Raw genomic sequence first — 22,090 nt, forward strand, 5'->3', positions numbered from 1 at the left:
GTTTTTCTCTGACATGGATGAAAATGATAAATCAATGGAATACTCTGTATGAGCGAAGTCCAAGTTATGCATTTAAATAGTTTGCAAATTATAAAGCACTCTCTGCGATGATGATGATGATAAAAAGATGGAGAAAAATAATTTCTCTTCTTCATCTTCCACAAACAGCACAAGCTGGAAGGTGCTTTATTGGCCCTTGGCCAGTTTCAGCATGCCTTGGCCGAACTGGTGGCATGGCTGACGCATACCGAAGAGCTGTTGGATGCCCAGAGACCTATCAACGGCGACCCAAAGGTCATTGAGGTGGAGCTGGCAAAACACCATGTAAGTGCAAATCCCTTAAGTGCGACCTTTGCTCAGTGGTAGGACACTGGCTCTGCTTGCATACGTTCCTAGGTTCTGTCCTTGACATCCCCGCTTCAAGTTGCCTCCAGGAGGAAACATCTTGGAGAGCTGCTGCCAGTCAAGGATAGCAATACTGGCTAATGAGAAAGCCCCTCCTTTCCTCTTTTGGCCACGATGTCCCCCTAGACCTTGGACTCCCCTGTGGTGTAGATCCCTCACCTTAGATATCTACTTGCTGCTAGGGCATTACAGCTGTACCAAATCTTGCTTGAGGAAGGGCAGGGAATATTTTGAGAAGACCCTCCTTGGTTGTCCAGCAGATAATCTTTATAGGTGTTTGCTTGGATTGGTGAGTCACACGGCACCCTTTACTGGGACACTGGTGTCACGAGAGTAAGAATGACTGCCCCCCTCTAGAGACATAGTTAAATTGCGGAACTCCCTGCCCCCGGATGTGGTGATGGCTGCCAACTTGGAAGGCTTTAAGAGGGGAGTGGACATGTTCATGGAAGAGAGAAGTATTTATAGCTACTAGTCAAAATGAATACAGCCATGATGCACAACAATCCTCTCCAGGATCAGAGGAGCATGCCTAATATATTAGGTGTATTGGAACACAGGCAGGACAATGCTGCTGCAGTCGTCTTGTTTGTGGGCGTCCTAGAGGCGCCTGGTTGGCCACTGTGTGGACAGACTGCTGGGCTTGAGGGACCTTGGTCTGATCCAGCATGGCCTTTCTTATATTCTTATGACATTGTTGATGGTGAAGCCCAGAAAACATCGTCACTTGTCCTTGGTCCTGAATTTTGTGTGCTAGAGCTGCAGAGTTCAGGAAGCCGCCGAAACGGGTCTCTTGAAAGGAAGTATCGTTTCTTGGCATCTTCAGAACGGTTGCCTTGCAGTACCGACTTGTGGAGGATGGAGGTGTTTATTGGACCTCCTTCCAAACTCTGGTGGAAAAGTACGCTGCTTTAAAGCATGTCTTGTTTTCCCCTCTGCCCCCGATGGCCGTGCGAAGGTGTTGAAAAACGACGTGTTGGCCCACCAATCCACGGTAGAGACTGTGAACAAAGCTGGCAACGAGCTCCTGGAATCCAGCGCGGGAGATGACGCCAGCAGCCTCCGGAACCGGCTGGAGATGATGAATGCGTGTTGGGAGTCGGTGTTGCAGAAGACAGAGGAACGAGAACAGCAGTTGCAGATAACCCTTCAGCAGGTGAGCCGCCGTGGTCTGGCGCAAGAGTTGATGCGCTCTTAGCATTTCACTTATCTCTTGCTAATGTCAGCTAGTGATAGTGATACAATTTATTGTTTGTGGCCGAAGGCCATCACAATCTATCATACAAATCATTAAAATTACATCAACATAAAATAACACTGAAATAACTTTAAAACAGTCTAACCCCCAAGAAGCTAGTAATTAAATTTTGTTAAATTCCCTGATTAAAAACAGCTTTAGCTCAGATTTTCTTGGCTGCTAAAGCAAAGAGTGAAACTTCGTAGGAGATGTAAGGATTGGCGTCTGATAGGAGAAAGAGCATCTTCTTTGGATCTGGAAAATGATTTAGGCCCTTCAGGAATGCTCTGAGAAATTTAGATTTGGGCTCTGTGTAAAGAGGACAGAATAAGGTGTAATGAATTAGGTCCTTTGGAGCAGCTTCACAAATACATAGACGAGAGGCCCATGGTGTTCAGGGGTAATGTCCAGTTATCTAAGCCATTTGCCAACTAAGGGCTGCCCCCTACATGCACACACTCTGCCACTGCCCAGCAATTTGGAACTCTGTTTCCTTTGGAGGCGAAGTATTGTTGGAGCCAGAGTCTCTCAGAAGATTTGTGGCTTTTGGTGACTCCGTTGCTAAGCTGGAGAAAGCTTACTGGGAATAGGCCGGGATGATATTTTCGCTTGATGATGTTTTATGTTGCTTCTTCGGCGTGTATTTCTCTCCTTTTCCTTTTGAAACCCTTGCCCATGCCTTAAAGCTTCCAGGAACAGGTGGAATGCCGATGTTCAAATCAAGAAACAATCCATGATGCTCTTCGCATTCTTTTGCAGGCTCAGGGTTTCCATGGCGAAATTGAAGACTTCATCCTGTGGCTCACGAGGATGGAGAGCCAGCTGTCGGCCTCCAAACCAACAGGCGGGTTGCCAGAAACTGCCCGGGAACAACTAAGTGCCCATATGGTGAGTTGGAATTGCTGAATTGACCTCTGTGGCAGCTGAGCTAGCCTCACCAGTAATTCATCATGAAAAGTCTCTACACAGACAGGTAGGACCTAAGAGTTCAAGAAGGTGGGAACGGAGAAGTTCCAGATTTGAGTGCAGTAGCACTTCAGAGACAAACAAGATTTCCAGGGTATAAGCTTTTGAGAGTCAAAGCTCCTTTTGTCAGATACAAATAGGAATGTAGATCCCTGAGCTCTTATATCCCAGTGAGAAGGTGGAAGGGGTGTTGCAAACAAGGGAATCAGAATACAAAGGTACACTGCAAAATGTAATCAGCTCTATTAGTGTGTGTGTTAAGTGCCACCAAGTCGCTTCCGACTCATGGTGACCCAATGAATCAGTGTCCTCCAAAACGTCCTATTCTTAACAGCCTTGCTCAGGTCTTGCAAACTGAGGGCCATGGCTTCCTTTATAGAGTCAATCCATCTCTTGTTGGGTCTTCCTCTTTTCCTGCTGCCTTTAACTTTTCCTAACATGATTGTCTTTTCCAGTGATTCTTGTCTTCTCATAATGTGACCAAAGTACGACAGCCTCAGTTTAGTCATTTTAGCTTCTAGGGTCAGTTCAGGCTTGATTTGATCTATAACCCACTGATTTGTTTTTTGGCAGTCCAGGATATTCGTAACACTCTCCTGCAACACCACATTTCAAAGGAATCTACTTTCTTCCTATCAGCTTTCTTCATTGTCCAGCTTTCACACCCATACATAGTAATAGGAAATACGATGGCATGAATTAACTTGATCTTGGTTACCAGTGACACATCCTTACACTTAAGAATCTTTTCTCAGCTCTATTAGAGCAGGGCAGAAACGCTTATAGATAAAGGTCCCCTGTGCAAGCACCGGGTCATTCCTGACCCATGGGGTGACATCACATCCCAACGTTTACTAGGCAGACTTTGTTTACAGGGTGGTTTGCCAGTGCCTTCCCCAGTCGTCTTCCCTTTACCCCCAGCAAGCTGGGTACTCATTTTACCGACCTCAGAAGGATGGAAGGCTGGGTCAACCTTGAGCAGGCTATCTGAAACCAACTTCTTTTGGGATCGAACTCAGGTCATGAGCAGAGCTTGGACTGCAGTACTGCAGCTTACCATTCTGCACCAAGGGGCTCTTACAGAAATGCATAGAGGCAGAAAATTAGCATCTGACGTGAGATAAGAATCCTGTTTTCTTATTCAGCCCTGGAGGATCCATTGTTCTTAATGTTAAAAGCATTAAGGGACAAAAAAGGGAATATAAGCTGATGTGCAAAGTTTGCACATGTTCAGTCCATGAAGAGTATTTGTAACCCTGGGGTGGCCACTCAGTGGGCCTGTTGAAGAGGGAGGCTTCTCTTGAAGTGCTGTCAGGGCTTCATAGCAGAAAGTAGCAAGAAAAGCCTTTAGACCAACGTCTGGTGAAAACTAACAGGAACTTCAGAGCATCTGAGTTGGGACAGTTCACCCCTGAGGGATGATGCAGGAAATTGTCCTGATCATCTCAACTGTGGACAGAGTAGAACTTGGTAATAAGAAGGAAATGACACAGCCATTTAAAGAAACCCAACAGGATGTAGGGGGGCATGAATGTGCAAAGGATGTGTGGAAAGGAATACAATATCAAGATTCAACAAATGTCAGTTCACCATTATGGGAATGAGTATGAGGAATTCTCAGGCTTGCATACTTTCCTCTCCCTCTCCTCAGGCACAGGTAAAAGATTCAGTGTTGTCATTTTGCCCAAATCACTGCCGCTGTGGTTTATTCTCTGCCCCGCCAAACCAGGATTCCAAGCTATGAATAAAAAGGGGCTGGGTACAGGGAACAAACTGCAGTTGTGATTTGGAGAAAATGACGAACTGTGGTTTGCTTTGGCAACATGTCATTGCTCGGTTATACTCGGGGAGAAGGAAGAGGGTGTATACAAGGCGAGGATTCCCCAAATAATGACAAACCATTGTTGTTATGTGTGAATCGTGCTGATGTGTCAGGCATTAACCTGCAGATACCAGAAACCTCCTCAGCAAGATGGGACCCAGAATTGGTGTGCCAAATGAGAATAGTGGACATTTTAGGAAGTATTCGTGAGATTCAGGTATTAGTGAGATACAGGTATGAAATGTGTAGACAAAATAGAGGAGGCGGGTCTTGCTGTCCCAGTCAATGAGAGCATCAAGTCCAGTAAACTAGAAAACTTAAGAGGAATAAGCTCTTCCACAGAATTGTTGTGCACGAAAGGCACAAAGAAAAAAACACTGCTAGCCTGCAGCAAATTCTGAGGGTGACCTTGAGGTAAATGAAGAAATTGGGGAGTTGGCAAGAAGAAAAAATGTTTGTAATAGTGAGTGGCTTCAGTTACCTCCCATTGACTGGATCAATGCACACTTGGGTCATGACAGAATTTTAGATGCCACAAATGAAAGTCAGGAAAGAGCGGCACACAAGTCAAATAAATAAATAAATACCATGTCCTCAGAAGCCACCCGTGTGTGACGTGCTCTCGATGTTTCCTTGCCATAGGAGCTCTATGCCCAATTTAAAGCCAACGAGGAGGTCTACAGCCAGCTCTTGGCGAAGGGGCGGCTGATGCTTCTGAGTCGGGACGACTCTGGATCCGGATCGAAGACGGAACAAAGCGTGGCCCTCCTGGAACAGAAGTGGGGCCTCATCAGCACGAAGATGGAAGAGAGAAAGGTAGCGTGCAAGGGGGTGTGAGGTTAGGGTTGTGCCACCCAATGACTGTGCTAACAGTGGTGGTGGGCAAATCAGCATCCAGAGGGGGGGGGAACACCCATGTATGCTCAGCAAATCAGCATCCGTGAGGGGGGGAACACCCTTGTATGCTCACCCAAACACCCTTGTATGCTCAGCCAGGCCCTTGGCACTTCTAGCTCAGGATTCTCTCCTCTGACTGGTAGCAGCTCTTCAGAGTACTGGAAATGCAGGGGTTGAACCCAGGAATTTCTGCATGCAGAATTGGTGCTCTGTCACTGAGCCATGGCCCCAGTGCAGTTTCTGGCCTGTATAAGAGTAAGGAGGAGATCCTGTGCCGGCCAGAGTCCGTTCCCCCCCCCTCTGCCCCCGCTCCCAGCTTCACATAGGAGATGTTAGAACTTGGGTAATATTTGGCCATGGTGGATGATGGTATCAAGTGGAAAAAAGACAGGAATTTCATTAAGAGTCTGAGTTAGAAGTGTGAGAAGACTAGCTAAAGTCAACATGGAGTGCTTAGTTTAAGGGCTGCTGGGGCAGAGTGCAAGAGGAAACAGACCCATTTCAGCTCCTATCAGACCTCCCAGTCTGGAGTACAAGGATCTTTGCTATCCTGTCAAGAGTTTGCCTACAAGACGGTAAAAAGCTAGACATTGTGGTCAAGATATTATATTCTACTGCTGCTTTTTAATCCCAGGAAAAGGGCTGTGGCTCAGTGATACGGTATCCACTTGACATGCGGAAGGTTCCAGGTTCAATCCATGACATCTCCAGTAAAAAAGGATCAGGTACTTAGGGTGTTGTGAAAAACCTCCGCCTGAGGCTCTAGAGAGCCACTTCCAGGCAGAGTAGACAATGCTGACCTTGATGGATCAAAGGTTTGGCTCAGTAGAATAGAAGGCAACTTTCCGTGGAGAAGGTCCCAGGGTCAGTCCCTGCCATCTCTACTTAATCAGGTAGTTGGTGATGTGAGAGACCTCTCTGAGACTTTGGAGAGCCACTGCCAGGCGGAGTAGATAATACAGACCATGATGGACTGATGTTCTCATTCAGTATAACACAGTCATGTGCTCATGTGCACAGTATCTAATTTGTATGGTGTGCTAACAGTATCTTCTATAGGTAAAGCCTTCTTTTTTCAGGACTGCACCTTGGTTGTCCCAAACAAAGACATTTTGCTTAGTGAACTGACACATTAATTCTCAAGGTGCTTCCAAAGGAAGAAGGAGTTCCTCTGTTTAGGGGGGGAAAGGTCACCCCTCAGGAAGCAGGGCATGTTCTCTGATTGAATGGAGGAGGCCCCCTTCAGAAAGACCGCCAGTGTGACGGCTTTTGTGAACTTGGGTTCCCATTCCGCTCTTTCTCATTTTGCCGTCTTCTCCCTTCAGTCCAAGCTGGAAGAGGCCCTCAACTTGGCCATGGAGTTTCAGAACTCCCTCCAGGACTTCATCAACTGGCTGACCCTCGCAGAGCAGAGCTTGAACGTGGCCCCTTCGCCCAGCCTTATCCTCAGCACCGTGCTCTCACAGATCGAGGATCACAAGGTAATGGCGCCTGGTACTTCTTGCTGAAAAAGGAGTGGGCGGGGTTGCTGTTTGAGCTGGATTTAGCTGAAATATTAAAAACAGCTGAGGGTTTTTGTGAGCATTCATTTTTGATTCTATAGTTCTGTCGTTGGAGGGGGGGGGAATATGGACTGGAAGTTTGTTTCTAAAATTAGTTGGATGGTGTGTTTTATGTCTTTTGTGTGCCCCGGGACCAAGCTGTGACTAGCCCAAGGTCACCCAGCTGGCTTCATGTGTAGGAGTGGGGAAACCAACCCGGTTCACCAGATTAGTCTCCACCGCTCATGTGGAGGAGTGGGGGATCAAACCAGGTTCTCCAGGTTAGAGTCCACCGCTCCAAAACACCGCTCTTAACCACTACACCATGCTGGCTCTCCAGCATACCTCAGTTGTCACTTTGCTGCTTGACCTACACCCTGGAAGGGCATAATTTGGTTTAGGAACACAGCCACTTCTGCTGATAGTTTCAAGCAGGTAGCCATATTGGTCAGCAGTACAAAAGCAAGATTTGAGTCCAGTAGCACCTTAGGGGCCAACAAGATTTCCAGGCTTTTGACACTCAGGTATCTGGCAAGGGAGTGCTGACTCTCAAAAGCTTGTACCCTGGAAACCTTATTCCCTGTTAGTCTTTAAGGTGCTACTGGACTCGAATCTTGCTCAGCTGCTTCTGCAGGGGTTTCAGTTTGCAGCCTTCTTACCACATCCATGGTTGTCTTCTGTCTTCACCAACAACTTCAGTCAAGGAGACTTCAGCTGGCAGAGCTGTAGAAGAGGTGGGATTTGCCCTTCTGAGTCTCCCAGCTCTCTAGCCATGCTCTATGGTTGGCTTTCAGTAGACAGCCTGTATAGTACATTTTATTCCACCCTTCCTCCATTTTATACCCACAAAAAGTCCGTGAGGTAGGTTAGGCCGCAACGCAGTGACTGGCCCAAGGCTTCCTGGTAAGCGAGGACTACATTCACAACAACTTGCATTCTAGACAAATGTACTTCTTTGCATTGTGTGGCACCTGGGGAACCCCTGCGTGGACTGTGTTCATTGTCTTTCCCCAGGTCTTTGCGAATGAAGTGAATGCACACCGGGACCAGATCATCGGCTTGGACCAAACTGGAAACCAGCTGAAATTCCTGAGTCAGAAGCAGGACGTTGTCCTAATCAAGAACCTCCTAGTCAGCGTCCAGTCGCGCTGGGAGAAGGTCGTCCAGCGTTCAGTCGAGAGGGGGCGGGGTCTGGACGATGCTCGCAAGCGGGCAAAGCAGGTGAGGACTCGGCCTGTGGGAAGAGAAGGCACCATGGCTTGCTTTTGCTCCTGGTGCATGTGGCTTGGGTATCGTCAGTGTGCCAGAGGCTGTACGGGGACTAGCGATGCTCTTCCTGCTTGGAAGAATTGCAGATAGGATTGGTCAGGATGTGACTGTATCCAGTGGCCCTGGGGGCATAGGCAGCTGTGGAGGGAATGCTTAAGGTGAAGCAGGATGTACAAACATCCAAGGAGAGGATCATCCGGGCTTGGAGAGCAAAATGGCTAAAGGGGGAGAGATGAGGAAAGGGCCAAAATCGTGATTTGAGCATGTGAAGAAGAAGAGGAGCAAGAATGTAAGGGGTGGTGGTGAATGAGGAAATCTAGAAAGAGCAGAGAACTTTAACCAGGAGAACTAGAAACTTGATGTAGAGTGGCAGTGGGGGCCACGCAAAGACTTGTGGTTAGGAGAACTCAAAGTTCTGGCTAGGAGAAGAGAGAGACATTTCATCAGCTAAGGAGCTTTGTGTTGGGGAAAGGAGAGGTGCCAAGAGGCAAGACTGGCAAAAAGGAGATCAGGCAAGAGGTGACTTGAGCCAAGATGCAGTTTTGGCACTAGGTGCTGAAGGTGAATTTTGAAAAACTGCAAGACAGCTTCTAAGCACACTTTTTTTGTACCTTGTGAATCATGGCAGTTCCACGAAGCTTGGAAGAAGCTCGTTGACTGGTTGGAAGACGCAGAGAACCATCTGGACTCCGAGTTGGAAATTTCGAACGACCCTGACAAGATCAAGCTGCAGCTCTCTAAGCACAAGGTTAGAATCCAGCTTCTTGGAACAGGGAGGCGGCAGTTCCTCCCAGACCTCCTGGCATGTAGGTCTGTTTGCTGGCGTTCTGGCAAAGAAAGGTGGACATTTGTCTCATCTTTCCGGCTGATCAAGAGCCCAGATTCCTTCACTGACAGCAGCCATTCCTTGACTGTTAAAAGAACCTGAGTGCTCACTCATGCTTTGTAAATGTAGCACATCTTGCTGAGTTAGGGATTTGAACAGAACAAAGTAAGCTTTGGCCCACTCCCCTGTTCAGAAAACTGATTCTGTTATGTTGGCAGTCCTGCACAAACAAGTGAATCTACCCCATAAACATCCTAAAAAGAAGAAATTCTCCAGTGTGGCAGGAGGTTCTGAATCCATTTCCTTCAAATGCTGCTCAGAAAACCCCTAATGTTTAGATAAGTTATCTGGACTTAAGAAATATAATTTATAAAAATGATTAGCTCCAAATGGGTTTTGTTCACACTTTTAAAAAATTCCAAAAGTGTTTTGTTTTTTCTTCCCCTCCCACCCCGGAAAAATGGTCAGGAGTTCCAAAAAACTCTAGGTAGCAAACAGCCTGTCTATGACACTACAATTCGGACAGGCAGAGCCCTGAAGGAGAAAGCTCAGTTTCCAGATGACACCCAAAGCCTGGACCATCTTTTCGGGGAAGTCCGAGACAAATGGGACACCGTGTGCGGCAAATCTGTGGAAAGGTGAGCACCCGCTAGGACAACATCCTGGGTCGGCCATTGTAAGAAATTTGGATACTAGGGTGTGGAAGCCAGAAACACTGGGCCGCCTTGCCTATGTGGGGGGCGGGGGCGGGGGAGGGGAGATGTGTGTATCAGTAGCAAGGGGCTGGATTACTTGGGGCTCAGAGGATTTGTGGTGCTTCTGTTAGATCCATTCAGGGCAGTTGCAAATACACTAATCTGATTCCTGCTCAGCTTGTGTTTGAGGCCTTTAGATATCAATCAACCGACCTTTAATGGCATATGAATTACAGTTATAGTCATTAAATATAGTTGTATCCAGATCAATTAGTATGGTTTATATGTAAATAAATAAATCAAACATGGCAACAATCAAATAGGTTTACACTTAGTTCCTCATAGCGGCTAAAAGGGCGCTGGTCAGCTAGGAGGAAAGCCACTTTGCAGGAAGATAGAAAATGTCCTGCATCAACAGAGCAATGCAGGTTTCCCATAAGGGCAGTCTTTAGATATGTCGAAACTAGACCCTAAGGATCATAAACACCCCTGTGTTCACTAAAGCACAAACCGAGCTCAGAGCAGTTCTGTGTTTCCCAAGGAGATGGGCTACTGCTGGGACATCTGACACCCTCCTTTTTACAGGCAGCACAAACTGGAAGAGGCGTTGCTTTTCTCCGGCCAGTTCATGGATGCCTTGCAAGCGTTGGTGGACTGGCTGTACAAGGTGGAGCCGCAGTTGGCCGAAGACCAGCCAGTGCACGGGGACCTAGATCTGGTCATGAACTTAATGGACGCCCACAAGGTAATGGTCGGGATGAGGAATCATGGACGGCTTTAAGATGGGGGTGGACATGTTCATGGAGGAGAGAGCTACTAATAAAAATGGATACTAGTCATGATGCATACTGATTCTCTCCAGGATCAGAGGAGCATTCCTATTATCTTAGGTGCTTTGGAACACAGGCAGGATAATGCTGTTGCAATTGTCTTGTTTGGGGGCTTCCTAGAGGCACCTGGTCAGCCACTGTGTGAACAGACTGCTGGACTTGATGGACCTTGGTCTGATCCAGCATGGCCTTTCTTATGTTCTTATATTGCAATCTGTCTTGGGTCACTGAGTCTAGTTGCCTGGCGTCGCCGTGTCCAATGTGGCTTTCTGGTCAGTGCGCTTGGGCTGCAGCCTGTATCGATGTGCCAAAGCCCTGAACTCGGGGTGTGTGTGTGTCAAGAAGCCCCCCACAGAGACATCCATTGATGCGGCCTTCCCTCTTCCTCACCCCCCACCCCACCCCTTCGGGACAGGTTTTTCAAAAGGAGCTGGGCAAGCGAACGGGCACGGTGCAGGTGCTGAAGCGTTCCGGGCGGGAGCTGATCGAGAACAGCCGCGATGACACCACGTGGGTGAAGGTGCAGCTGCAGGAGCTGAGCAACCGCTGGGACACCGTCTGCAAGATGTCTGTCTTGAAGCAAACCCGGCTGGAACAGGCCTTGAAGCAGGTGGGGAGAGGAAGCCGTCAGTGGTTGCAGGCTAAACGCTATCAAAGAATACTACTCACAAGCATTATAAGTGTGTGTGCATTAAATTAAAGAATAAGAAAACCACTTGGTGCAACATCAGTGTTATGAGCACAATGTATGAGCACAAATATCTTCAAATACAATGTAACAGTCTGAAAGTTCCCAGCGTCTCTTCTACGTCCTTCAGTTGTCTACTGTTTCCATTTGATTTGAGATTCACATCAACTCACCTGGATTTTGGACTATTGAGAGTGTATCAATCGTCACTATTTATTGTGGCAATTTTTGAGTTAAAAATACAAGCTTTTATATTCCACGCTGGGAGCTTTTAGACCAGTGGTTCCCAACCTTTTTTTGACCAGGGACCACTAGGACTTTTTTGTTCGGTGCAGGGACCCCAAGGTTCAAAATAAAAATTCTGAGAATTTGAAAATAAACTTTAATCATAACTGTTAGTTAAACATTAAACTTAGAATAATATTTGAATATATATTTTTATAATAGAGAACTTTTAATTGAAAATATTAATTTATTATGGGTTTATAACTTTGTTTCGCGGACCTTAATTTAGTTCTCGCGGACCCCTGGGGGTCCACGGACCCCTGGTTGGGAACCAGTGTTTTAGACTGTGACATTGTATTTGAAGATATTTGGGCTCATACATTGTGCGCGTACATTGATGTTGTACCATACACACTTATAATGCTTGTGAGTAGTATTCTTTAATAGTATTATCCTTCAATAGCTTTTGGCCATAGTTGCTGTGATGTTTTGTACATCTGGTGCTTGCAGGCTGGCATTGACTTTCTTTGGTGTTTGCTAGCCCAGCAGGAGGGAGGGAGGGAGGCTGGCTGCAGGACCCAGTTTGCTGTCGCTGGATGCCTTTTTGTGACTGACGTGTCCCAGTGCAGCTTTATGTGGCTTGTTTGGATTTTAGCAGCTGGACTTGAAGCAGTGGAGGAGGATACTTCTTTACTCAGTGAGTGTTTACAGTGCGGAATTCGCTGCCAGAGGACATAGTGACAGCCACAGGTTCAGGCAGCTTTAAAAGGGGATCAGACCGATTCGTGATGGGTCCATCTGTGGCTGCTAGCCAGCCACAGTGTCTAAAGGAAACCTCCTCATTCAGAGGCAGTCGACTTCTGAATCCCAGTGCCAGGAGACAACATCAGGGGAAGGCCTTGGCCTCTCTGCCCTGTTACTGGCCTTCCAAGAAAACTGGTAGGCTGCTGTGTGAGAGGGAATGCTGGACTAGATGGACCACCTGTCTGGTCCATCAGGGCTCTTCTTATGCAACAGGATAATGCTGCTGCGGTCATCTTGTTTGTGGGCTTCCTAGAGGCACCTGGTTGGCCACTGTGTGAACAACCTGCTGGACTTGATGGACCTTGGTCTGATCCAGCATGGCCTTTCTTGTGTTCTTATGTTCTTGCCTATTCTCTCCAGTATCAGAGGAGCGTGCCTATTATATTAGTGGGTGTGGAACACAGGCAGGATGCTGCTGCAGTCGTCTTGTTTGTGGGCTTCCTAGAGGCACCTGGTTTGGCCACTGTGCGAACAGACTGCTGGACTTGATGGGCCTTGGTCTGGTCCAACAGGGCCCTTCTTATGTTCTTCTGGGTCACTCCAACAGGCAGGGCCGCTAATAAGCTTCTGTCTAGCTGCCCCTTTTGCCTGGGAAGCTCCTCCCAATGCAGTGATGGCCAGATGAGCAGGCTGTTTTCAGAGAGAACTCTGACAACCTGGTGCTGGAGAGTCAATACCTAGGCAGGGTGGGTGGCCATGGCTTCCATGTGCTGCATGGGCCTCCCTGAGCCCTGGGCATTGTCCAGAAAGAGAGAATGCTGGGATCCTGGTGGCCCATTGGCTCTGGTGCTTGTGAGGCTCTGCTGACGTCTAGCTTCCAGTGTGGTGTAGTGGTTAAGAGTGGTGGTTTGGAGCGGTGGACTCTGATCTGGAGAACCGGGTTTGATTCCCACTCCTCCACATGAGCAGTGGAGGCTAATCTGGTGAACTGGATTTGTTTCCCCACTCATACACGAAGCCAGCTGGGTGACCTTGGGCTAGTCACAGCTCTCTTCAACCTCTCTCAGCCTCACCTACCTAGCAGGGTGTCTGTTGTGGGGAGGGGAAGGGAAGGTGATTGTAAGCCAGTTTGAGTCTCCCTTAAGTGGTAGAGAAAGTCGACATATAAAAAACCCAACAACCAACAACTTCCTCGAGAGGAGTCAGTCAGTGCCGTTTCTTCCCAGGCCGAGGAGTTCCGGACCGCTGTCCACATGCTGCTGGAGTGGCTCTCTGAAGCCGAGCAGACCCTCCGCTTCCGGGGGGCTTTGCCCGATGACACCGAAGCTCTGCAGGCTCTCATCGATGTGCACAAGGTGGGCAGTTTTTCCGAGGACCACTTGGGGGGTGTTTGGTCCTGGATTTAGCTGTTCAGGGGCACTGCCATGTGTTGTCTTTCTGCCTTTTTTTCTGCTCAGGAGTTCATGAAGAAAGTTGAAGAGAAAAGGCTGGATGTGAACTCTGCTGTGGCAATGGGGGAGGTCATCTTAGCTGTGTGCCACCCGGACTGCGTCACCACCATCAAACACTGGATTACCATCATCCGGGCTCGGTTTGAGGAGGTGAGTTATGTGGGGGACCTTTGCCATTCACAGAGAGACTGACATTTGTATGGTTATTGGCAAGTTAAATGGCATCCTGTTGCCCATGAGTCCCCTTTCCTCCCTTGCTGGCTCACAAACACTCTGAGCACTTTCACACATGCTGATAATGCACTTTCAGTCCACTTTCATTGCACTTTAGTTATCATTTGCAAGTGGATATTTGCAAGGACAATAAAATCCTGCTGCAAAGTGGATTATGCGGCATGTGTGAAAGTGCCCTCTGGCTGTTGACAGGGAAGGGTCAGCCACAGAATACTGAAAATAAATGCAGCTTGTAAAAGGGGGGAATGTCAGTAGTTTGATTAACTTTGAGACAGCTTTGTTACCCCTAGTACAGGGGTCCCCAACATTTTTTGAGGCTGTTGGAATTTTGAGGGGGTGGTGAGCGCCACCCCAAAATAGCTTCCACAGGAGGTGGAGCCAAACTCAAAAGGTGGAGCCTCATGAGGCAGAGCCCAATGGAACACCCCCTTTCTCACACCTCCGGGGAAGAAGGAAATCATGAAGGAGAAATGGAACCACACACTGACTAAGGAAATCCCAGTTGTTTAGCAATCTTCTTCCTCCAGTAGAAAACTCTTTCATTTGGATGGTGGGAGCCAATAACGAGCCCTGCCTTACAGTGGCCCCACCCACTTTCTGGAAAGCTAGGTGGGTACCAAGAGAAGTAGTGACTACAACCATGGTGCCCATGGGCAGCATGTTGGTGAACCCTACTCAAGAATAACTACATCCTGTACATGTGTATATCCTCTCCAGTTAGAGCTGATATATTCCTTTTTTTTCAGGTTCTATCTCTCAGTCCAGACTTTTTAAAAATCATGATTGTTTACCGTGTGTGTGTGTAAAGTGCCGTCAAATCGCAGCCGACTTATGGCGACCCCATTTAGGGGTTTTCATGGCAAGAGACTCACAGAGGTGGTTTTGCCAGTGCCTTCCTCTGCACAGCAACCCTGGTATTCCTTGGTGGTCTCCCATCCAAATACTAACCAGGGCTGACTCTGCTTAGCTTCTGAGATCTGACAAGATCATGCTATATCATGCTGTCTTCCCTCCCATTGTTTACCATAGAACAGCCGAAATTATATTGAAATATATTTTCAATTATATTGAAAATGTGGGTCAACAGATCAAAGTTTAATAGAATCGCAGAATTAACAAAGACCAAAAAGGTCATCAGTCCCTTCTCTGAGATCAAGAGATGTGAAGCTCAGGAACGGCCCCAATCCAGAGAACCTGGAGGGCCAAATGCAAGAGAGCCAAGCCCTGGGACATGAGGGAGGACCCTCCCTCTCTCTTCCCCACCTGTTCAGAGGGTGACCGACTGGGCTCAGCGTTTTGGCTCCTCACTGCCAAGCTCCGCCCCCGCTGATGGCTCTTCCTCCTCACTGCCCTTCCCTGCCAGGTTCTCACATGGGCAAAGCAGCACCAGCAGCGCCTCGAGGTGGCGCTCTCGGAGCTGGTGGCCAACGCAGAACTTCTGGAGGAGCTCTTGGCGTGGATCCAGTGGGCCGAGACCACGCTGATCCAGCGGGATCTGGACCCGATGCCGCAGAACATCGAGCAAGTGAAAGCCCTCATCACTGAGCACCAGGTCAGTCTGCTCCGATAGTTTCCTCTCTTCCCCCTGCCTGCCTGCCTTTTTGTTTGTTTTCATCCGTGACTGGCTGAGTGTTCATGTGTAGCTCCCGTTCGTTGCCGTGGGGCTTGTCATGGACTGCAGCCTGCCCTTGGATCTTTCGTGTGTGTGAACTTAATCTAATCTGTGTGTGTTAAGTGCCGTCAAGTCGCTTCCGCCTCATGGCGACCCTATGAATCAGTGTCCTCCAAAATGTCCTATCCTTAACAGCCTTGCTCAGGTCTTGCAAATTGAGGGCTGTGGCTTCCTTTATAGAGTTGATCCATCTCATGTTGGGTCTTCCACTTTTTCTGCTGCCCTCAACCTTTCTTAGCATGATTGTCTTTTTCAGTGACTCTTGTCTTCTCATAATGTGACCAAAGTACAACAGCCTCTGTTTAGTCATATTAACTTCATTTTAGTTTAACTTAGGTAAGTTCAGGCTTGATTTGATCTATAACCCACTGATTTGTTGTTGTTGTTTTGACACTCCAGGGTATCTGTAACACTCTCCTCCAACCCCACATTTCAAAGGAATCTACTTTCTTCCTTTCTTCATTGTCCAGCTTTCACACCCATACATAGTGATAGGGCATGAATTAACCTGATCTTGGTGGCCAGTGACAGATCCTTACACTTCAGAATCTTTTCTAGCTCCTTCATGTCTGCCCTTCCCAGTCTCAATCTCCTTCTGATTTCTTGGCTGCAGCCTCCCTTTTGGTTGATGATGGAGCCAAGGAATAGAAAGTCTTCAACAATTTCAATTTCCTCACTGTCAACCTTAAAGTTGAGTAATTCTCCTGTAGTCATTACTAATCTAGGGTCTAGTATTAGGAGGTGTGGAGCAAGGGGTTTCACCCCACGGCTTTCTGCCCTGTGGGCAGTCAAGCGTCCTGTGCCCTTGTGGCTCAGACCACATCCAGCTGCCCCATTTCACTGAGGCTCTTGGGGCAGTATGAAGAAAACACCACCAAATGTGGCTGTAATTCTGGGTCCAGGGACTTGGCTTCCTGAAAATTTCAGTTTTACAAAGCATGTCAAAGAGCACTTGAAAATACATGAGCAGCACCTGCTTTAAATTAGGTGTCCGAAGAGGCAGGATCCAGATAAGACTTGGTCGTCCAGGGTTGGCGTTCAAGTTCGCTGCAGAGCTCCTTGACCTGCCCAGCAGGAGGAGCGTAAATCACTCAGTAAGAAAACACACTCTCTTCTCTCTCCCCCACCCTTGAGTCTTCATTTTTTTTAAATTGTGTTTTGCAGTCCTTCATGGAAGAAATGACTCGAAAGCAGCCAGATGTTGACCGGGTCACAAAGACATACAAGAGGAAAGCCACCGAGCCAACGCATGGGCCTTTCACTGAGAAATCCCGAAGCAATCGTATGTTGGAACTTTAGCTGGCTCGGGGGTGGGGGGGTGGGAGCGGGTTGGGGACCAGGTCTTGCCTGCCTGAGAGCTGTGAGCCCTACAAACTGAGGGCCACCTGGCCTGGCTTGCAAAGGAAGTGAAACGGTGGGTTGAGGGGGCACTCTGATTGTTTGCCCTATCCCAGGACTGAACCTCATTTTTTTCAAAACAAGGCCTGGACACCTAAGCTCAGCTGTCCACTCACTCAGATTAAGATCTGGGGTGTGGGATGGCTTCAGGGGTTGAGGGCTTCATCTCCTAGAGCATCTCATCACTGCAGATCCTAAACACAAAGCAATTGCGATTAGAGAGCCAGCGAGGTGTAGTGGTTAAGAGCGGTGGTTAGGAGCATTGGACTCTAATGTGGAGAACTGAGTTTGATTGCTCACTCCTCCACATGAGCGGCGGAGGCTACTCTGGTGAACCGGCTTGGTTTCCCCACTCCTTCACATGAAGCCAGCTGGGTGATCTTGGACTAGTCACAGCACTCTTAGAGCTCTCTCAGTCCCACCTACCTCACAGGGTGTCTGTTGTGGGGAGGGGAAGGGATTGTAAAGCTGGTTTGATTCTTCCTTAAGTGGTAGAGAAAGTCGGCATATAAAAACCAACTCTTCTTCTTCAATTGTTCTCCCCTACCCCCATCAGAAAGAGAAGGTTGCCATTTGCTGCATTTTGAACAGGCTTTCCAGTCCCTTCTGCAGATGGGGAAACGTCAGTGTTGGGCTTCTATGTTCTCCCCAACGATTCGACCTGCTGCCTCGACCAGCATCTTTCCGTTCTGCCTCTCCCTACTGCTTGATTGGCTCAATCCCTTCCCCTGTTTCTTTGTGTTTCCAGGAAAGTCCTTGAGCCAGACCACCCCTCCTCCCATGCCCATCCTCTCCCAGTCGGAAGCAAAGAACCCGCGCATCAACCAGCTGTCGGCCAGGTGGCAGCAGGTGTGGCTGCTGGCCCTGGAGCGTCAGCGCAAGCTCAACGACGCCCTGGACCGGCTGGAAGAGGTATCACACCCCTCGGCCCCTCACTTCCTCGCAAACACCTGCAGAGCAGTTGCATTCTACGGAAGCAGGGCTCGTTTCAGGAAGAAACTGGTGGATGTCCCTGCCTGCCTGAAATTGCCTCTTCTGCTGATAGATTCAGGAAGGGTAACCGTGTTGGTTTGCAGTAAATGAGCTAGATTCGATTCCAGTAGCACCTTAGAGGCTAACAGGACTTTTGGAGTATGAACTTTAGAAAGTCAAAGTTGCCTTTGTCAGATACAAGAAGGGTAAGAAATGACCCAAAAGCAGCCAGATGTTGACTGGGTCACAAAGACATACAAGAGGAAAGCCACCGAGCCAACGCATGGTCCTTTCACTGAAAAATCACCAAGCAATCGTATGTTGGAACTTTAGCTGGCTTGGGGCGGGGGGGGGGGGCTGGTTGGGGACCGGGTATCTGACTAACAGCCCATTCCTGAGCTTTCAGCGTTCAGGGACGGTGGGGAGGAGGCAGCGCTGCGGCGCCTCCTAAGAAGTTCCCCGCACATCGAAAGCACAAAAAAGCCTTTAACTGGCTTTTTTCGTGTAAAATGGGGCAAAAAGCCCCATAGAGAATAGCGAGGCTGCACCTGCAAAAAAGCAGGCGCAACAACGCCATTCTCGGTGCCGGCGTCCAGGGTTGAAAGGAGACAGGAGGCTGCCTAACGGCAGCTCCTCCCCCCGGAAAGCCCTGGGAATGCCTGCCGGAATGCCAGCACAGGCCTTCAAGCTGGTGGAAGGCCCTGCTGGCGTTCTGCGGTGGCGCTTATGTGGCAGTGTCCAGGCCTCCATTCTGGCAGCAACTTCCTGGCCTCCTAAGGGAAAGAAATGAGATGGGGCTGGAGTCCAGTATGGTGCAACTCGGGAAGGAGAGGGACATTTTCCACTTCTCTCTTCCACTGTGCCTTCCAATTTCTTGCTTCCCATTTTCTTCTTGGATTTTTGTGGCATGGGTATATGTTTGGTGGGATGTGGGCAGTTCTGTATTTTCACGGAAGAGTTGATCAGTAAAGCAAAAAAGCATGCCATAGCAACTCAAGAAAGGCTTTACAGAATGCTGCGAGCATGGCTTTGGTACACCAGGCCAGTGCCCGTTGCGTCTACGCTTAAATACAGAAAGCCTAGTATTACAAAATGTCTTACAAAGAAGACAATTTGTAGTCAAAGACTGTTTACTTGAGAAGTGAAAGCACACCAGAGTGTAGGCAAAGTATCTGTTTTAGGTACAAGCATCCAGTGCGTTAACTTTTCCGCCAGTGCAAGTTCCCAAACCTTTTACATTGATTGGCCTCCATGGATTGCCAGTCCAAATCAGTAAGCACGAGTGAAGTCAGCAGAGGAAAAACAATCAGCACTTTTCAGAGAAGCACTTTCATTTCATCAGCAAAGCTCCTTGAATCTCAATCAGTGGATTGGTTTGCTGCTCTCGAGCTACATTTGCCTCCAGGCTGTACCAACCAACCGCCTGACTGCTTGGGAATGGGAAATGGTTTTGTGGCCCGCCAGGCTAAAGGGGTGGCCTCTCTTGTGTCTCCTCTCTCTTTCCGAAAGAGCATTCCACGCCAGTCCTGCAAAAGTAGGCTGACTCATGGCCTCTTGCCTTGTATGAGACATAAGCTGGACGGGCAGGTCCACCTTTTCTATTCCTCAGTCTCCTCTAGCATTCTGAGCATGCCTAAACCACCGCTGCCTCCTTGTCTCAGAGTAGGGCAACTTTTGTTCCCGTGTTTCTCCTGCAGAGGAGGCTTAAAATGAACTATTCTCTCCCTCTTCCAGCTGAAAGAGTTTGCAAACTTTGATTTTGATGTCTGGCGGAAGAAGTACATGCGCTGGATGAATCACAAGAAGTCGCGCGTCATGGACTTTTTCCGACGGATCGACAAAGACCAGGATGGGAAAATCACCCGGCAGGAGTTCATTGATGGGATCCTCGCGTCTAGTAAGCATGTGTCTGGTTTTGGTCCAGTTGTGCAATTTTTACCAGCTGAACTTGGGTAGCAAGTTTGAAATCAATAATTTCCCACTCGTAAGCGCAAGCAAAGCATCCTCCGCTGCCTGCAGAGTGGATTGTGCACCGCTTGGTATTTATCCTGGGCTAGACCCAGCCTTCATCCTGGCCTGCTCTGTCGAGTCACTGGGAGCCAGAGGCTGAGGAAGCCCCTCATGGTGAAAAGGAAAGGCAGTTCTATTTAGCCACTCCCTGTCATTCCAACCTAGAGTGGCGCACCTGTCCTTGGCTTCAGGTTGCAGATGCAGGGCTCACGAGATTAACTGCTCCTTCTCGAAAAATGACTGCTGTGTGTAGAAGCGACTGTGTTCTGAGAGAAGATGAGGTGTAGAATGCTTTTTCCTGACAGGCTAGTTTTCTGTGAGCAGGGAATGTCTGTTTATGCCCTGCCTTTATAGTTAGGGCTAATGGGAGATGGGTGTATCCCACTGTGTCGTGCTCACTGGAGATTCCTGAGGCATTTTCCTGCTCACCATTGGGAAATGGGATTTTGCTCTGCTATTTCAGGTCCAGTCCTGCAATGCATCGAGTAAAGGGATTCAGCATCAACACACCTTTTGTTCTCTCTCTTTCAGAATTCCCCACAACTAAGTTAGAGATGACTGCTGTAGCAGACATCTTTGACCGTGACGGGGATGGCTACATCGACTACTATGAGTTTGTAGCTGCTCTGCACCCCAACAAAGATGCTTACCGGCCGACGACAGATGCAGACAAAATTGAGGATGAGGTAAGAAGTTGACATGAGGGTGTGTGTGTGGGAGCCCAGGGGCGGTGGCAGGATGGGGAAGCTGTTGGGTTCTGTAGTAACAAGCAGTGCCCAGTTTTAGCTAGTGGCAGTAGCTGCGAGTAGTAAATTTCTCCGGGTAGTTCTCTCGCATGAAAAGTCGAGGGCTGAGTGCGCGTGCTAGTATCAACCATTTTATCAGGTTGATACTAGCATACACATTCTGTATGGGAGACTAATATAACCCAGAGTAAAACAACTTACAGGTATCTCACCTAGTGGCTTTTAGATTTGAAAATTGATATATACCCTACATACATACTTGGGCTTTTATAACTCTGTCTATATACTGTGGTATATGTGTATATTGTTTGTGTGTGCATTATAAGGGATTTTATCTGACCACTGATGAAGGCCAGTTGGCTGAAATGTGTGTGGTTAGTTTATCAACCTGTTAGTTGCTGTTTAGCCGTGTTTTATCATTTTTAATGTTTTAACCCCAATATAAGCACCTTAAAATAAATCTATTCCTATATAAAATTATTTTATCTTTCTCCACCCAACCTTGGGTACCCAGCTTTTGGGTGCGAAACCAGCAGACAAAAAACAGATCTGGGCTATACTAGAGACTGCATGGAGTTCTTTCCCTCCTCTGTCCAGCATGGCACTAGATAACCATTACAGCACAGAAACATGGGATGGAGGAGAATAAAATGGTGATCCGGGTTGGGTGGGGTTTGGAGGTCCTTTTGCAGTCGAAATGCCGCTTGCGGGTCTGTTGAGAGTGAGGTAGAACGTACCCCGCGCTCTGCCTTCTTCAAAGGTTCTCTGAGCTGTGTCTGCAGCTGACCCCCTCCCATGCTCCTCCCATGTGCATTTATTGTAGGAGGCAGTAAATTGTGTGGTCGTCACTGGTGAGGTGACGCCATTGTGGGGAAGAAGCACAGAAAAGTCTGCAATGCTGTTATCTCTGTTTTGCCAGAATTCTTCCTCTCCTTTAGGGCTAAAGGGTTCCAGTGCAGTCTGACGAGATTAACCTTCATTGCCACTTCTTTTTTTCCCCTCCTCCCTCTCTCTAATCCGAACAGGTCACAAGGCAGGTGGCTCAGTGCAAATGTGCTAAGAGGTTCCAAGTGGAGCAGATCGGAGAGAACAAGTACAGGGTAAGGCGAAGGAGTTCAGTTATTTCTAGAGCAGAGGCAGGCAGTCGACGGCCTTAGGGGGGCGCCTCCAGCCTGCGGAAGCTTTTCACCTGGCCCTTGTGCCGCTGAACTTAATGTTTGGAAGTGTCGGCTGGCCGGACTGCAGCACCTGGCTACTAGGCTGTTGCTTCTGAAATGATGCTAAATAACTCAAGGACTTTGGAGTGGACAGGGAGAAGCTTTTCTCCCTCTCTCATAATACTAGAACGCGGGGTCATCTGCTGAAGCTGGAGGGTGAGACATTCAAAACTGATAAAAGGAAGCATTTCTTCACACAACGCATAGTTAAATTGTGGAACTCCCTGCCCAAGGATGTGGTGATG

At 48.2% G+C, this 22,090-nt stretch overlaps 1 protein-coding gene across 1 annotated transcript in view; it reads left to right on the forward strand.

The window, feature by feature from the left end:
- The window catches only part of MACF1 (microtubule actin crosslinking factor 1), a 378,039-nt gene that overhangs the window by 340,967 nt on the left and 14,982 nt on the right, over positions 1 to 22,090 (forward strand). Inside the window, exons 71-88 of the mRNA XM_056846741.1 lie at positions 169 to 324; positions 1,364 to 1,561; positions 2,402 to 2,530; positions 5,073 to 5,246; positions 6,653 to 6,808; positions 7,883 to 8,089; positions 8,766 to 8,885; positions 9,432 to 9,601; positions 10,244 to 10,403; positions 10,904 to 11,098; positions 13,372 to 13,500; positions 13,603 to 13,746; positions 15,194 to 15,382; positions 16,667 to 16,784; positions 17,649 to 17,812; positions 19,607 to 19,769; positions 20,414 to 20,568; positions 21,654 to 21,728. Coding sequence (XP_056702719.1) covers positions 169 to 324; positions 1,364 to 1,561; positions 2,402 to 2,530; positions 5,073 to 5,246; positions 6,653 to 6,808; positions 7,883 to 8,089; positions 8,766 to 8,885; positions 9,432 to 9,601; positions 10,244 to 10,403; positions 10,904 to 11,098; positions 13,372 to 13,500; positions 13,603 to 13,746; positions 15,194 to 15,382; positions 16,667 to 16,784; positions 17,649 to 17,812; positions 19,607 to 19,769; positions 20,414 to 20,568; positions 21,654 to 21,728 — 2,802 coding nt within the window. The remainder of the gene's footprint in view (positions 1 to 168; positions 325 to 1,363; positions 1,562 to 2,401; positions 2,531 to 5,072; positions 5,247 to 6,652; positions 6,809 to 7,882; positions 8,090 to 8,765; positions 8,886 to 9,431; positions 9,602 to 10,243; positions 10,404 to 10,903; positions 11,099 to 13,371; positions 13,501 to 13,602; positions 13,747 to 15,193; positions 15,383 to 16,666; positions 16,785 to 17,648; positions 17,813 to 19,606; positions 19,770 to 20,413; positions 20,569 to 21,653; positions 21,729 to 22,090) is intronic.

This window comes from Euleptes europaea, chromosome 3 (assembly GCF_029931775.1).
Source record: "Euleptes europaea isolate rEulEur1 chromosome 3, rEulEur1.hap1, whole genome shotgun sequence".
NCBI classification, from domain to species: domain Eukaryota; kingdom Metazoa; phylum Chordata; class Lepidosauria; order Squamata; family Sphaerodactylidae; genus Euleptes; species Euleptes europaea.